We start from the raw sequence: 16,645 nt of genomic DNA on the forward strand, positions 1-16,645 counted from the left end.
GGCCACTTAACCGTGAGTTTACATTTTATGCTGCAGTGCAGCTGCTGAAGTGGGTGAAAGCCCCCGAGGTGGAGTGTCCCATGACACCAGGGAGGTGACCACAACTGATGTGTCATTTTCCCTGAAAACTTCTGGGTTTCAGTGCATGCTTTCTTATTACCCTGAGTTAGCAAAGAATAAACATCCAAGTATCTTGATTGCATCCATGGCTTTTACAACTGAGGTAACCTAAGAAATTCAGATAGGTATTACTTTCACCTTGTAAAAGAAGGCATAGACACAGTCGTGGTGGTTGTGGGTTTCTTTGTTTTCTTTTGTTTCGTTGTTGTTTTTTTTTTTTCCCAGTGTTTGAATATTTCAATCAGTGCAATTTTTAATCAATAGAAATGTAAGTACTCAAATATTAAAACTAAATATTTGCATGTAAAAATAAGATGGAAATACGACTACTTTGGTAAGAACCAGAGAGAGAACAAAATGGAAAATAAACTGTTTTATAAACTCTTTTATAATTAGGGAACACCTAAAGTCAAAAGGGAAAAAGCCAATTTTAAACGACAGATATCAGGAGAGTCATCCCATAGGTTCTGTAAATATGGAGGTGAAGGATGAAAAGAGAGGCTGCAGTTTTGGGTTGGGTGAGTATTACAGTGGTCCTTACAATGTTAGTCTTGTCCTTGCATTGATGTCAGGCTTTGTGACAGGAATGGGGAAAGGAAGGTGAGAAAATGCCAGGAAAGAAAGAGCGAGTGAGAACAGTAGCTTGACGAAATATGAATAACTGGAAGACTGAAAAATAAAAGGCAGGCAAGCTAGAAACAGCCTCTAGTGAGAAAGAATATTTATCCAGGAACACGTCAAAAAGCAGAAGACAGCACTGCTGTGTCTGCACCAAGCACGGGCAGAGCCAGCAGTGGCTGCTGGGCCCCGCACAAGCAGGCTTATGGCACTGAAGTGCAAGGTGGACTCGCACTCAGCCCCAGCTTCTGGAAGCAGACTGCAGGTTAGATTTCCAAACCGCTTCTGTCTCCATCCAGCTGTTTATGCCAAAGGCTGGAAAAAATAAGTTCCTTTAGTTTTTGCTTGGCGAATATTGTTTCTCTTGTGGTTTAGCTCCGTTGTTTAGTTTCAACAGTACCTTTGTTTGCCTTTCCCTCATTACCAATTTCCATCTTCAAACACTCAGGCCTTCATCTGTACATCCCATTTCATTTTATAAACCTTGTCCTGCCTCTTTTCTCTGCCTGTACCAGCTCTACTGCTAGTTGTAACCCGTGAAATTTATAACACATCCTCTTTGGTGTAACTGATCCCTGTGACCACCAAGATCCCCTTAGTGCACCCAGCAATAAGCCTGGGCACACACAGCTTCTCTTGGTTTGGATGAAGAGCTCACCACTGCAGGTCCAGAGTGTTTTTCCTGCCACTCCTCCATTCTAGCATGGTCATTCCATGCACACTTGCTTGCCTGGCAGTCCTAACGCCTGCCCTACTTACTGTTGTGGAGAGCTGTTGGCATCAATAGCCCTTTTCTGTGATTGCTGCAGGTCTCACCCAAAAGCCAAGCTATGCAAGAGTTTCCAGCTGGGTGTGTCTAGTGAGGTCTTTGAACTGAACTAAGACCGAAATGTAACATTTTTCCACAGAAATTTCACAGAAAACAGTTGTGCCTTTTTGCTACTGCTGAAATGCAATGCCGCGCTTATGCTAAATTCCGTGGAAGCCCAACAGAACTGGCAAACCTGGTCAGGATGTGGTCCACTCTTTTTATTAATATGGTAAGTCTTTTAAAAACACGCTTTGGGTGTCAAGTGTGCCATCTTCCCCCAGGCTGGTTCTTTCTAATACCATTCTTGTGGAGGGGAAGGCTTTAAAATAAAGACTGACTTTGCTAATCTCATATTGATGGGTGAAAGGCAGTCTTACTGCTAATGACAGAGACCTGACGCATATGATGTTAAAAGAAGGCTCAAGATTATAAGGCAGTTTGTAAAACAAGTATAGTTTGAATTCCCTGATGTTGCCTGTCACTGCAGGTGACTGGTAGAGGACTGGATGTCCGAGAAAACTGCTTTTGCTTTTCTGTAGAGTCGAGGTGATCTATTGCAGTCTCCTGTTAAAACCTTAATCTGGCAAATCAAGACAAGGGATTAGTTTATTTAAACTTTACCAGGCTTTAAAACATCACTTTCGAAGGCTCTGTGTGGTTAGTTAGTGACTTTTCAAGGAAAAGTCTCCCTGACAGAAACAGTTTCTCCCTGCTTCCTTAGCAGCGGCTCACGTCTCTTTGCCGTTCACCGCCCGAGAAGCGGCTCCCTTTGGCCAGCCGGAGGGCCGGGACCCCAAAGCGAGGAAGCTGCAGCGGGGGGCTGCAGGCGGGATGTGCCGGTAGGCTCGATTGGGTGCTCTTTCCGGGGGGACGTGCGCTTTTGGGGAGAGAAAAGCGGCGCTGCCCTGCTCAAGCACGCGTGGGGGCGCGGCTCGCACTGACCTCCCAGTTCTGGCAAACGTGGGGTCTCCTGCCGGTCTCCCACGCTATTTTCGGGTCGGTCGCGCTCCGCCGCGATGTTGCGGGCGCCCCGCGCTCATATCCGTGGCTGAGAGCGCAGCCGTGCGCGCTGCCACCACCCGCCCCTCCTGCTCCCGGACGGGCTTGGGAGGGCTTGCGGCCGGCGGGGGGGGGGCTTTCCCACCCCCGCTGAGCCAGGGCGTGCCCCGGGGGACACCGAAGGCGGCTGCGGAGACACACTAGAGATGGCGGGGGAACACACCGGGGGCGGCGGCGGCGGGGAGGGGACAGGAGAGGCGGGGGTGCGGGGAGGAGGGGGGACACGTCGGGGGCGGCGCGGGGGGAACACGTTGGGGACAGCGGCCGCCCTGCTGGGAGCGCGTCCTCCCTCCGCCCGCCCCCTGCCTCCGCCCGTCCTCGTCTCCCCCCGCCGCCGCCGCGGCGGGTGGCCGGGCGGGCGGCAGTGCCGCGGGCCCCGGCGGCGGGGCCGTGCGCTGGGAGGATGGGCCGGTGGCGGGGCCGGGCGCGGGGCGTCGCGGTGGCGGTGGCACACGGGCTATGCTCGGGCTCGCTGAACATCCTCCTGAAGTTCCTGCTGGCCCGCTACCACTTCGCCTTCCTGACACTACTGCAGTGCCTGAGCAGCGCGGCCGCGGCGCTGGGGCTGGAGGCGCTGCGGCGGCGGGGGTTGGCAGCGCTGCCGCCCTTCGGGCTCCGCCTGGCGCGCCCCTTCGCCGCCGTGGCCGCCCTGGCCACGCTGCAGTCCACCCTCACCCTCTGGTCGCTGCGCGGCCTCAGCCTCCCCATGTACGTCGTCTTCAAGCGCTGCTTGCCCCTCGTCACCCTCCTCACCGGCGCCCTGGTGCTCCGCGACGGCATGCCCTCGCCCGGCGTCCTTGTCGCCGTCCTCATCACCACCTGCGGCGCGGCGCTGGCCGGTGAGTGCGAAAGCCACCGCGCCGGCGGGACGGGACGCGGCGGGACGGGGCGGGCGGCTGCGGGGCCCCCCGACGGCGGAGCCGCCTCGGCACCAGCAGCCGCTGCCGCGCTGGCTGCGCTTCGGGACGGGACGGAGTTGCGACGATATGGGGGGCGTGCAACCCCGGGGGTGCAGCGTCTACCCCACTGTGGTAGACGCAGCCTTACGGGGACAGGTGCAACCTTGCGCTGTGACAGAAACAATCTTACAGGGCTCAGTGCAATCTTACGGAGATAGGTGCATCCTTTTGGGGGTCCGTGCAGCCCTTTGGGGGTTCGGTGTAAAACTATGGGAGTAGGTGCAACCTTACTGCAACCCTGTTAGTGAAGGTGCAACCCTATAGAGGGAGATATGGTCTTACAGGGGGTGGGTGCAACCTTACAGAGGCAGCTGTAATCTTCTGGGGGCAACTGCAGCGCTGTGGGCTTAAGTGTAGTCTTACAGGAGTAGGTGCAACCCTTGTGGTCAGTTGCAACCTTGTGGGACCAGGGGCCCGCCTTGTGTTGATTTCCAGCTGATGTGTGGGTGAGGTGGGAGGCAAAGCTGGCTCTGCGTGGCCTGGCAACACTCTTGGGTTAGGGGCTGCCCCAAGGAACAGAGCACACACACATGACAAGTAGCTTAATCTGCAAAGAAGCCTGACTGGGGGCACACTGTGAGAGCCCCACACAGCTTGGCCTTGCTGGGGTGAGCAGGAAGGCAGAAGGAGGGCCAGGGAGCTGGAGGGCAGGCAGTCTGACCAGCCAGAGCTGATCTGTGCACACACTGGCAAGAGGATGCCCAGCATTGCTGTGTGTATATGCGATTCCACCTGCAAATCTCCCATAGTGTCTTCACAAAAGGGAGAATGCAGTCTGATTTTGGCTGCAGGATTCAGGGTGAGGGTGGGTGATGTTCATTAGGTTTGCAGTGCACATGCACCAAAAAAATATAAACTGTTGGGAGGTTAAGTTTATCTAGCCTTGGGAAAAACATGACACATCTTAGGAGTTATGGAAGGGCCACTGGTGCCTATTTCTTATATATCCCCCTAGCCCAAAACACTGCTCTCTTTCTGCCTCATGTGCAAAAACCATGCTTGTTTCTTTCTGTGACTTTCTGACAGGAGCTGGTGACCTGACTGGGGATGCTATGGGCTATGTGACAGGTGTGCTGGCTGTGCTGATACACGCTGCCTACCTGGTGCTCATACAGAAGACCAGTATAGATAGTGAATACGGACCCCTGACAGCTCAGTACGCCATCGCTGTTTCAGCCACCCCTTTTCTCATCATCTGCTCCTTTGCCAGCATGGATTCCATCAATGTCTGGTCATTCCCGGGCTGGAAGGACCCTGCCATGGTATGCATCTTTATCGCGTGTGTCCTGATTAGCTGTGCCATGAACTTTACCACCCTTCACTGCACTTATATTAACTCAGCTGTGACCACCAGCTTCGTAGGGGTGGTGAAGAGCATAGCAACCATCACAGTGGGCATGGTGGCATTCAATGATGTGGAGCCCACAAAGTTATTTATAGCCGGTGTTGTGGTCAACACGTTGGGGTCTATCATTTACTGCGTGGCCAAGTACATTGAGACGAGACAGCAAAGCAATTATGAGGACCTGGAGAAAGACACTAGAGAAGAGGAGGGGAAGAGGCAGGCTGGGGACCAAGCACTGTTTTCAATGGAGACAGTTTCCCATGAGAAAGGAGCTGAGGAAGCAGCAGTGGAAGGATCAACCATGGAGGACAGCCGGAGCAGAGAGGAAGAGAAGGACGGCACTGAGAAACCTGCCGAGGGATCAGCGACCCGTGGAAAAGGCACCAGCACACAAGAAGTGAACAGGAGCTCACTGAAGGATGCCTATCTTGGAGTATGGAGGTTGGTGAGGGGTGCTAATTATATAAAGAAGGATTATTTGATAGAAAATGAAGAGGTACCAAACCCTTAAAAAGCAGGTTTGAAAACCTGTTACTTGAGGACAGACACCTGGTTCTCTGTACAGGGGGAAGGGCAGAGCATACATTTCCACGTCAATGCCGACAAATCCAAATCATGTAGGATAACTTTACCTCATTGTCAAAAAGCAGAAAGTCAGAGTTCACTCATGCTTTGGGCTTGCTCTCAGCTGCTTTCAGTACATCAGCTTAGACGCGCCACAGGTAGAGATGCTGAGTCCTCTGCTGTGGATATAGAGAGAGCTGGGTAACGGCAAGTGACGGGGCGCTTGCCCAGCAGCCTGGGCCATGGGGAACACCAGTACCATTAAGTTAGTCAGCAGTGCCAATGACACAGCAGTGGACTGTAGCTTAGCTTGCATCTGGAGCCTTGTGATTTTAAGACCGTTCGGAGGCTCTGTCAGTGTGCTTCCGTATCTGTATCCATCCAATTATAAGTACTCAATATAAATACATTTCTGCAATATATAAGCTCCTATTAACTGTACTTTTGTGTGCTCCTCTGTGTCAATGCAATTGCAACAGAGCTAGAGGTTGTGCCACTTCAATTATATTGGTGTAAAATCACCCTCTTAACTAAAGAATTGAAACTCTCCCTGATTCTGTTGCCAGGCTTGGCCTTGGACCTGGTTTACATTGAGTGGTTTGTGTCTTCAATAGAAACATTTTTGTCTTGAGGTGGTGTGCATCAGAGCAGAACCTGATCTGAACTTTTGAGAAGCTGTGGTCAGCAAAGGAAGGGTGTTCTTTTATGACCTTTAACTACATGTAATATTGGAAATATTATTTTGACCCAAATAAAATTAATTGGAGATGTTGATATATCAATTTGATCTGGAGGGCTATAAAAAAAATAGGGAGACAGTGCAGTGTGCCTTGTGCTATCCCCTCCTTGTACCCTAAACTCGGGTGAATCAGAACCTGGCCTGGAACTTCGGTGTCCTCTCCATCTTCCTCTCTCAGAAGTACAGGCTGATAGGAGTACTGGGGGCACCACCTCTGCTGGGGTTCCCAGAATTGCTTTTGCAGGACAGTTTTGCTGTATCCTGACTGCATGTTGGGATGTGGCTTTGTGTGTATCAGCCTGCACTGTCCCTGTGCTGTGGTGTCCAGTGGAAGAAAGTGCAGGCGGGTGGGCAGGAGCTGTGGTGTGCTCTGGCAGGGCCTCTGCTCAACGTGCCAGTATTTTGTACCACATGCACTAGGGAAATAAGCATTTGAGTGTTTCTCAGACTGGGGTTACCCTTTTGGGAGGCAGAGTCCTTGGGTGGAACCTTTGCTCAGAACCAAGCAGAGAGGAGATTTGACTCTGAGTCTTCTTCATCCCAAAAGGGTGCCCTGTCCTTCTGTCCATCTTCACCACAGGCTGAAACAAGTTGTTATTATCTCCTGAAAAAATGAACCAAGTTTGTTGTAGCTATTATTGTTATTGTTGTTGTTATTATTTATTAAGCCACTGAACTGAAAATCGTTTATTCCCACAGCCCTGATTAAGCAGTGCCTAGCCCAATGCCTTCTCCAGCCAAGCAGGCAGCATTAAGCCTCACAGCGTGTTCAGCGCTGAAATTCAAAATGAGCCATTTACCCAGCAGGGAATATTTGCAAAACTGATCTCTGGGGGAGCTTTAGATTCTTGTCGATAAATGCAGGCAGAAACATGGGGTGCAACAGTGTGGCTTTCGAGTGAGTGCAGAGGTTGGGTGACCTGGCATCGCCCACGAATTTTGAAAGAGATGACCATAAAGACATTCAGGCTAAAAGCCTGTAACTGGTGAGCTGAGAGATTGGGCATGGAGACCTGTACATCACACCTTATGTATAGCTTGTGTTTAAGAGTCGAGAGATACTGTCTGTATGCCAAATTATGTTTACTTTCTCTTCAGGCTCCATATGGTATATTTTTCAGTAAAAACACTATTTATTGTTTATAGGCTAATATAATAGGGGTTTTATTAATTTTTCAAGTGCATCCCAGAGTGAAGAAGTTTGTGCCTATGACTTACAATTGCTGTATTACTGAACTCATTATGATATTGAACTGTATTGTAATCGTACGGATGGCTGAAGAGAAGCCCACACTTCTGATCTGTCCTCACTGTGCTCAGTGTTTTCTGTCCACAAGAAATGTGGATCTTTCTACCACCTGGATGTGAGCCTTAGATCCCGTAGTGCACGCTCCATGTTTGGCACCTGCTTTAGGAAGCTCTCCCCTGCAATCCTGTTGCAGGACTTTTCCCTGGGAGAGTTCAGTGTTTTGCTGCTTACTGTTGTTGAAGTATTAATAGAAACTTGCAGAAATTTGAAGAGTTTTGACTGTTGTACGTTTGCATGTATAGTTGAAATGTGATTATATTGTATTCTGTTTATACCTGTAAATTCCCTGAACTAAAATGGGAATTGGCAAATGCAAACCACTTTTTCAGTAACAGAGACTGTCACACAATAAAATAAAAATACTGCCTCGTGCTGAGGTATTTTTATAACATCAGCGGAAGACTGCAGAATGAGATGTGGGAATAAAATGCACTGCTTTCCAAAAGCCTTCTGGTTTTCTTATTGTTGCCACTCCGGGGTGCTCATTTTTCGTTCATTTGTAGTTATTCTTGTGCCTTTTTACCATCCAAGTTTCCTCAACATGTGACCGCACACTATAAATACTATCGTGGACAGAGGCACTGAGGGCAGACAAAAGGAACACAGGAATCTGAAGTGGCTGAGTCCTCTGTATGGTCTGAAGTTTCTGTGGTTCTTAGCAGTGATTTCTTCGGTTACATATTTAAGGCGATATACTATCACTAGTATAACTGCTGTAACTTTAGAATAAATAAAAATAAGATTATGCTTGTTATTAATAGTTATATTATAAAATCATTGCATTATTAAAGGACTTAATTTTGATTTTATTTTACAATGTTAAGTGTTTGTATTACCAGCTATTTCACATGGCAACCCTAGGAGTTGACTTAAGCATTAATTTTTACCTGTGTGCCTTGGATAAAAGGTATGTAGTGTGCCTGTGGCTGAATCGGGGCTGTGCCAGACACGGGCTGGTGATTATTGCAGAATTCATCTTAGAGCTCCACACAAACGTGCCTGAAGGACCGTTTACAAAAAGAAACTGTACTTGTTCCAGGATAATGAATGAACCTGATGCACAATGACTGCTTTGAGAATAAGCATCAATTTTAGTGTCAACACATCATCGAGTAACACCTGCTCTAGCACTACTGTATACACATACACATTCACACGCACGCACACAAATACACCTGCAACAGGAAAATGAAAGCCAGACTGGCTGTCTTTTCTATAGTATATTGTTTTCTCAAAGAAATTTAAGAGAGGTCAGGTTATTTGGAGGCAGGGGCAGTTAAAATTTCTAAAGATAAGTCAAAAATGTGCATATATCACTGTCAAACTGATCCTGCATTTACCATCGCTTCCAGAAGGAAAATGAACAGCAACCTGCAAAAAAGAACAGGTGAGAGTGAGAGAAATTTTACAGTTTATTGAGCAACACTCCACAGCCCTGTGTATGTCCAGGGATAGTTTATTGCCAGTGCTTAACAGCCTCCTGTAATTCGATTATGTCTGTTTGCTGCAGGCAAACGCTTCAGTAGGCAGAAAGGTGCAAGCTCTTCAGCTCCAGGCTCTAAATTAACAGCTGAATATTTTGCTGCTTGTCGTGGTTAGGGTCTAACACCACGGATTCCTGTCTTCTTGCCCACTCTGTCTGTGTCGTGTGTAATTTGACATACTGCTTTGAGGTTTCTTCTGTGTTTTGTTGTTTGTTTGGTTTTTTACTTTTTAACATGAAGCCTTTAAGGGCAGAGCAGGCAATCAACTCTGCCTCTCTATTAGCTGTTATATTCATGCTTCAGTAGCTTGTTGGAGGTCAGCAGGAAGCTTTTCACTTCAACCTCGTGCCTGTCGGGAACTGATGAGCGTGCACATGCCCTCCTTTCTCTTCCCTTATTCCTGCTGTATATCCCAGATCTCGTTTCCTGTGTTCAGCCTGAAAACGTCTGCCAATGGCAGAGGACTTGCCATAGAGGCTTCTGCCTTATTGTTATAATTTTTCTTTTTTCTAGGAGGGGGTGGACCAGCAGGATCTTGTATGTCCAGATTGCTTCTTGCTACCTTTGTGCATGTTTCGGCACCAGCTCCCTGCTTCCCAGCTCCCTACATAGCTCAGCTGTGGCTGCGTACCAGCTCCTTGTGGAGCTGGGCCAGGGCTGGGTACCAGCATCCTGCAGAGCTGGGCTGTGCGCAGCACGGACGCAGGAGTGAGAGCCCTCATGCTGCCAGGCAGCCAGTGCCGAAATCTCCTGCTCATGCACTCTGGTCTGGATATTTGTTATACCTGTAAAACCAGAAGGAGATTTCTTCGCAGTAAGAGAATTTTTATTAATAAAGCCATAAACCTGAAAAGGAGTTGCTATCATTATCGCTGTTGAGCCAGGCTCGTTTTTATTATACGTGGAGACTAGGAAAGCCAGTCACACTTTAACGCTGAGTATTGTATTTGAATAGGAGAGAGACTGTATAAGAGCTGAACACCCAGGCAGAGAGCATGAAAACTCTGCTTGAAGAGGTACATGCCATTGGGATTGGATGGATGGGGAAAATATGACAGTTACAGATCAGGACAGATGGAGAAAATGTGAGAGTTTGCGGAAGAACAAAATATTTCAGTTCATATCCCTCTCCTATACCTACATCCCTGAGGAGATGGAAGCCAGACCCTCCACCAAATTTTAGTTTGTCACTGTTCTTACAGGGAAAGAAGCAGTGACAGCATCAGAAACACAGGGCTAAACAGTGCAGGGAATCTGCAGTGAATGCACTTGAATTTGGGGCCCTGGAAGAGTGACACACATGAAGGAGAGGGCAGAACAAATGACCTGGTGGGGGGAAGATGGGTGGATCTGCTCTTTGTGGCCCTGTGATTTCTTTTCTTACTGGACAGATGTAAGGAATTCTGCTCTGGGCATGTTAATTTTATTGATAAGTTTGTCCTTTATCAAATAAAAACAATGCCAGTTTTGTTCTCTAAATTACACCATTTATTTTTTATTAGGTGCTATTGATTTTGTTCCTGACAAAACAAGACATTTCAACAATTCTTTAACACAATTCAGGATTTATCTGAAAAAGAGTGATAACTCCTAAGGTCATAGACCGATTCTTACCTGACACTGGAGCGGGTCAAATGAGAGAGAATAATAAACTGAAACTGGTCATGATAGTAAGCCAGTCAGGTTTACCAGCTGCTGTAAATATTGAGTATCATCAATAAATAAAAATGGCTACAGGGTGCTGTGTATATCACCATTAACTCCTTGCATCTTGAATTGGCTTAAGTGAATTTTTGATCTTCAGAGTATCTCTGCAAATCTGTTACTACGGTCTGTTCAATTCCAAATCATGTACGCTTGGTTAAAACATAAAATATGGTTTTTTCCTTCTCATTATCACACGACTAGTCAACCCGGGCTCTGAAGGGGAGAGAGGTTCCTCTGTCAATGCAGCATCTTGGTGAGTGAACATTTAGTGGCACAGAAAAGATCCAACAACACACATTACCACAAACATACAAAAAGGAGCTAAATATGTCCTTATCACACTTCTACAGGAAAAAGATTGCATTTCCTCAAACATAGTGGCTGATAGGCCCCTGGGTCTGAATATTCATTTAACATCAGAAGACTGATGCACACACAACACACCAAAACTGGCAGGGCACAGTCACACATTTTTGGCCCTGGGATTTACGAAGTTTTCTAAACCAAAAGAGACTGGGATGCATTTGCCTGGCATCATGGAAGAAATTGCTTTATTTAGGAAACCTGAGGTGCAGGTCTTTGTGAAGAGCTCTTCTCCAAAGAATCGTCACTTCCAAGCCAGCAACACATTTCAAGGCCCAAGACAGGATTGGACTTTCAAAGTCGCTCAACTGAGTTGTTTTTATTTTTGTTTTTGTGTGGGGATGTGTGTTGTTGTTGTTGTTGTTGTTATTATTATTATTATTATTATTATTATTATTATTATTATTATTATTATTATTATTATTATTATTATTATTATTATTATATTAATAACAGTTGGGCATCAGCAGAATGGTCTGTAATATCTGGTTGTATTCTGCAGTGCCTTCTGGCTACTGGACTCTCCCGAACCATGTGAATGTTGCAGTGGTTCGATCAAACCAAGGCTAATCATGCTTTTATCCAGCTCTGTCACCCAACACAACCAGCACAGTTTTGGGGTTTTTTTCCAATTTGGAGCATCTACTTAACAGTGATTAAGTATACTGGTACACTCATAAAGATCTTTTATAGAATCAGCTACTCCAAGTATTCAGTGCTACACTTCAGGAGAGATACTAAGTGATAGCTAGCTACCAAAGAGCAGTCTTGGTTTCATGTGTATTTATCACAAGAAATTTGTTGCCTCTGGTTTATCGCATTTTCCTTTAAGATGTTTTCCTTTAAGATGAAAATGACAGCTGGAACAGGCTTTTTGACAGAAGATTTTGCAGAAGGACTATGGGTTATTTATATCCAAGCTTTAGACTTTCCCCAGCTTTATCTACTTCAGTGCCTTTCCTCAAAACTTGGACATTTGGGTCTTGACTGAGGTTTGGTGTTGATTTGGCACCACTCTTTTTTTATTCCCTTTCTGCAAACTTCACCTCTGCCTGTCCTGGCTGGCCAGGTATGACACAATGTGGTCCTGGACCTGACATGCACCCTGTGAGTCCTATTCAGGGAAATCAAAGCAGCAGTCAGCAGACAAAAAGCATCAGATCCCACTCTCCTGGACAAAGACAAGGACACGCTGTTCTGTGATTGAGCTTCATTACTGATTTATACTGATTTGTTCTCATCATGAACAAGCACAGTGAGTAAGACTTTCAGAGCCATGGAGGCTTCACTGCATCCCTGCATTTAAAGCATGGGTTGAAACTGGAGATTATTTCTTGGTGGGTCTCCTCTTGGTGCATTGTGCAGATCCGACATGCTGACATGTAAATGGGTGAACTTTGAGGACTTGGGTTGCTGTGTGAATGCAGATTCCTAGGTGGCAATATAGAGCAGTCACTGCAACGCCTTTCTGGTTGCTGTCATGGATGCTCTCATTTAGTAGTTCCAGCCTTTGTACCTAAAAACATCGAAGCATATGTTTAATTTGTGCCTTGAGGTAGCCCTCAGTCAGTGGGATGTGAACCTAAATGAAAGCATTTTACTACATTAGGGGCTCAGTAGTGTCTGATGTTTCACCTCCCCAACCGGAGGTTTCACCTCTACCCCACCAAGCAGAGATCTGTGCTTGAGCAGCTAATGCTTACAGTTCCAGCAGTGCAAAGTTAAAGAAACATCCTCTCCCCCCAGAATCTATCTACTGACATATCTGTGGCAGGAGAACCAACAGTAAAAGCACTTCCCACAGGAGAAAGGGGGATTTTGCCAACTCAGTATGTGCCACTGGGGGGGGTGACACAGCTGTGCCACTTAGACAGGACCACCAGCCACTGGGGCTGTGCCGGCACCCTTGAACGAGCACAGCTGTACCTGCAGAGACTTTGGGGGGCAGCTCTTGCCACTAATGGGTGAGTGTTCTCTTGTGGGGTCGAGGCTTTGCCCCTTTCCTGAAACACCTCAGAGGGAGCTGGCAGGTGGCAGCTCTCCCAGCCCCTTCCCCACGCAGGGTAACAGGTCAGCCCGGCTGTTCAGTGACATCGCGGCGAGGGAGGAGAATGGTACAAATTTTACCTGTGCAATCCAGGCAAGCTATTACCAGAGAAGAAATGGTTCCTTTATTACTATTTTTTTTTTTTCCCAGTCACAGCTCCCTCTATATTTCTGAAAGGAAAAATGCAAATCTGCTAATAGTTTTTCCAGAAGAAAAGATTTCTTTAAGAAGGACCTTCCTGCAGGCAATACAGTACTGTCTGAGCTTGCAAAATAATTCAGTATATGGAATGGATTAGGTTGGTGGCTGCCTTATTTTCATTGCCTTCAAAGTGGCTAGGAAAACGAAGATGTAAAGGTAAGGACTGTAATAAAGAATTAGCTCCGTAAAGCGTCTTTGCTACACAAACCTTCAAACCCACTTGAGAACGTCAGGGATTTAGCATTATTCTTTAGCTGACTTGACAAACAAATCTGGCATCTTTGCAACTGAGCCTTAGAATAAAAAATGCCATAAACTCAATCTCCTGCAAGATAAGGAGTAGCCAGCTGATTCCCAGGGTGCAGGTGGCACTGATAAGCCCCTGCTTTCGGTGCACTCTGCTGCAATGGGATATCTAATTTAAGTAAGTGCAGTTCCAGCACTAGGGCACATGAAGTCTGACTCGTGGATCAGTGCCAGTAGAGATACACAAGATCAATTTTGCAGATTCACGTGGAAAGCTGCTCTCATTTTAACTAAAATGCTAAGCTTGAGTAGCAATATAAGAATATTATAAGCTATCAAGAAAGAAGGAAAGCCAAGAGAAGAAAAAAACCTAGGGTCCCACAGACACATTTCCAAAGACTTACATTGCTGTTGCTCTGCATTATCCGTCAGAATAACGAGTAAACATTTGAGTACTAATGAGACAGACATAGATAATTTGGATTATTTTAAATCCAGTGTCACTGTCTGATCCAAATGCAGGTGCAGGGAGCTCATGAGGTGCTTCAGCAGGAGCTACCTGGCTCTGAGGTATCAGCATCCCAGCACAACATAGCACTTTTAGGAGCCTATGGCTGGCTGGAGCAGCCCCCATCCATGGCATGCAGGGGCCTGGGAGAGTGGAAATAAATGCACCTGCTGCCTCCTTCTGTTCGAGGATGCTTTTGTGTATCCAGCCAAAATGTTAAATTTCACAACCATTTCAGGTCAGTGGTCCTGTTTGCTACCCTTTTGCTTTCAGGGACAAATCTCTCCCCACCCGTATATTTTTGTGACAATGCCTAAAGTGACATTCATGTTGCAGTATTGCAAGGAAAAAAATAAAAAAGCCAGAAGCGTTCATTTGGGGGGGGCGGGCAGGGTGGGGGTGGGGGGAACACCACAGCCTTCAGGCTAATTTAGTCATCTTTGGTTCTGCTAAATTGCATTCTTAGAGATTAGTGAGGGTTTGGGTGTACTGTTCTATTTGCTTTTAGTCTGTCTGATATGTGAGATAAAGGTTGGATGATCCACCAAAGCTGGCATTTTTGTTACACCAGTTGTGACATGAGTTGCTGTGTTCCAGGGCTGGCATGTATGTTTACATGAAGTCCATTAAACTAGGACTATAGCCAGGTCTTTCCTTGCTGAGCTCTTTTCAACTCTAAACAGAATTGCACTCCCTCTGAAATCGTTCTGTCACTTGCTTTTGCAAGAGGAGGCATGAGTATTTGGGGATTTCATGCATTGATTTGTACTGTGGGTTAATTCTGTAGATTTGGTGAGATCAATGTGCTTCAAAAAAAAGTAAAGAGTCTATTCTCTTCTGCTACATTGACACAGCCCCATAATGACAGTGAAATTGATTGGGAAGAAGTTGGTTCAGGACAAATAGGTCCCCCGTGAGCTGTAAGTAACTCTCCCGGTCAAGAAACGATGCACATAAAGCTGCAGAGTTCTTTGCTCTGGTAGCAGAGAGAAGTGTAAAAAAACTCCTGAGGAGAGTGTGATGTGGTGTACCTGTCACAAGGGCTGCTGGGGTATTGCTCAGGATTTTTGCCTCGTTGCAATTTCCCATGTTGTGGAGCAGTGTCTTGTGGGAATCATTGTCTCCCTGCATTTAGTGATCTTAAATAGAGACCTTTTTACTATGTTTTCTCTTGGTGCAATACAGTTTGCTGTCATTTTGTCATTAACTCCCTGTGCCCGGCCACAAACTCTGTGCTGGGAGATGCCTGCCTCTTGAGTTCAAATGCAGTCTACAAGTTGTGAATCTGTTATATTTGGCAAAATTCGGAGGCAGGGATGTCTGATGCAGGAAATGGGGAGTGGATGAACTCAATGGGGGCTAAAAACTTCCTCCATCAATGGCAGAGGTAACTGCCCTTCTCCTCCTTCCAATTGCACACTGACAGGCTCCCCATCTCAGTCACAGGCTTCCTTGTAGCAGGTCCTGAATAAACAGTGTATGGGGTTGGGGAAACAAAACCTTCACTGTTTGGTGGGGAGATAAAAAATGTAACCTAAAAAAAGCCACAATTTCTTAATTTATTTTTATTAAATATTTACTAAAATAAGGAATTGCTTATGCACTAAAATTAGCTTCCCTATTTGTACTGCAGCTATGCCTAGACATTCTGATGCATCCTTATGGTGCTAGATATACCCTGTGAATTCCTGGGTAGTATTAGTGGTGGAAGCAATGTGAGCATTAGGTCCTGAGCTGCAACCAAGCCTGAACTGCTCAGCTTTCCACGTTACCTAACACGCAGTCTAGCTACACATTTATTAATAACTGTTCTCTCTGTTACCACTCCTATATAGTGATCAACACCAAATAAAACTCACATGGGTAAAAGGATTCAGAGCTGTCCTGCATTGGCAGGTGGAAGATGTTGGTTACATTTCTGTAATTCTAGAAATGTTTGTGATTACAGGGATTACTGAAATCCATTATTCCTATTGGACCTTGTATCAGTAAGGCAGTTCTGTATTAGCAACCAGCAAGCTCAGCAGACCATGGGTAGCGTGGTTTTGTACAATAGCATTTGCTTCAGTTATAAATGGTCTCTTGGGTGACTGCACATAATTCTGTCTGAAACAAAAAGGGGCTAAAACCACTAAATCATGTAATTCATGGACTGACTTCAAGGGCTGATTTTTAACTTGTCTGATCCCTGCTAAGAAAGTCCAGTGGTACAGAACTGGTTGAATTGATTTTGGTTTGGTGGTTTGGTACCTTCAAAGTAAAGAACGGGACATAGGTAAGCTAACAGACTAAAGGCAGAGCATTTATACTGGCATTAACTGGAATTCATTTGCTTTAAGTAGGAGCATCTCAAATTGAAATAACTGTCAGCTGAAGATTTGCAATGGTTAATTTTTAGTTTAGCTAAAAGATACATTCTTCTATTTTTTACTGTTCTGCTGCATTTCACACTGCCAAATCTTGGGCCTGTCTTGCACCGTTGGCCATTCTGGACATACCTGTACTGCAGAGTGATTGTGTCCATGTTAAATGACTATTTGGTGCAATTGAGGGCAGACTGGCCTT

At 46.3% G+C, this 16,645-nt stretch overlaps 1 protein-coding gene across 1 annotated transcript; it reads left to right on the forward strand.

The window, feature by feature from the left end:
• Window positions 1-2,904: 2,904 nt before the first annotated feature.
• SLC35D3 (solute carrier family 35 member D3) lies at window positions 2,905-7,969 on the forward strand. The gene is made up of 2 exons (XM_065057121.1): window positions 2,905-3,447; window positions 4,594-7,969. Exons 1-2 carry the CDS (start codon window positions 3,012-3,014, stop codon window positions 5,421-5,423), a joined length of 1,266 nt encoding a protein of 421 aa, XP_064913193.1. The 5' UTR covers window positions 2,905-3,011; the 3' UTR covers window positions 5,424-7,969.
• Window positions 7,970-16,645: the final 8,676 nt, after the last annotated feature.

Source organism: Columba livia, chromosome 3 (genome assembly GCF_036013475.1).
Source record: "Columba livia isolate bColLiv1 breed racing homer chromosome 3, bColLiv1.pat.W.v2, whole genome shotgun sequence".
NCBI classification, from domain to species: domain Eukaryota; kingdom Metazoa; phylum Chordata; class Aves; order Columbiformes; family Columbidae; genus Columba; species Columba livia.

Bases quoted from the DNA above. Each gene is read 5' to 3' on its own strand.
- SLC35D3 (XM_065057121.1), top strand. From the start codon at position 3,012: ATGGGCCGGTGGCGGGGCCGGGCGCGGGGCGTCGCGGTGGCGGTGGCA. The intron at 3,448-4,593 runs GTGAGTGCGAAA...ACTTTCTGACAG, and splicing joins CTGCGGCGCGGCGCTGGCCG to GAGCTGGTGACCTGACTGGG.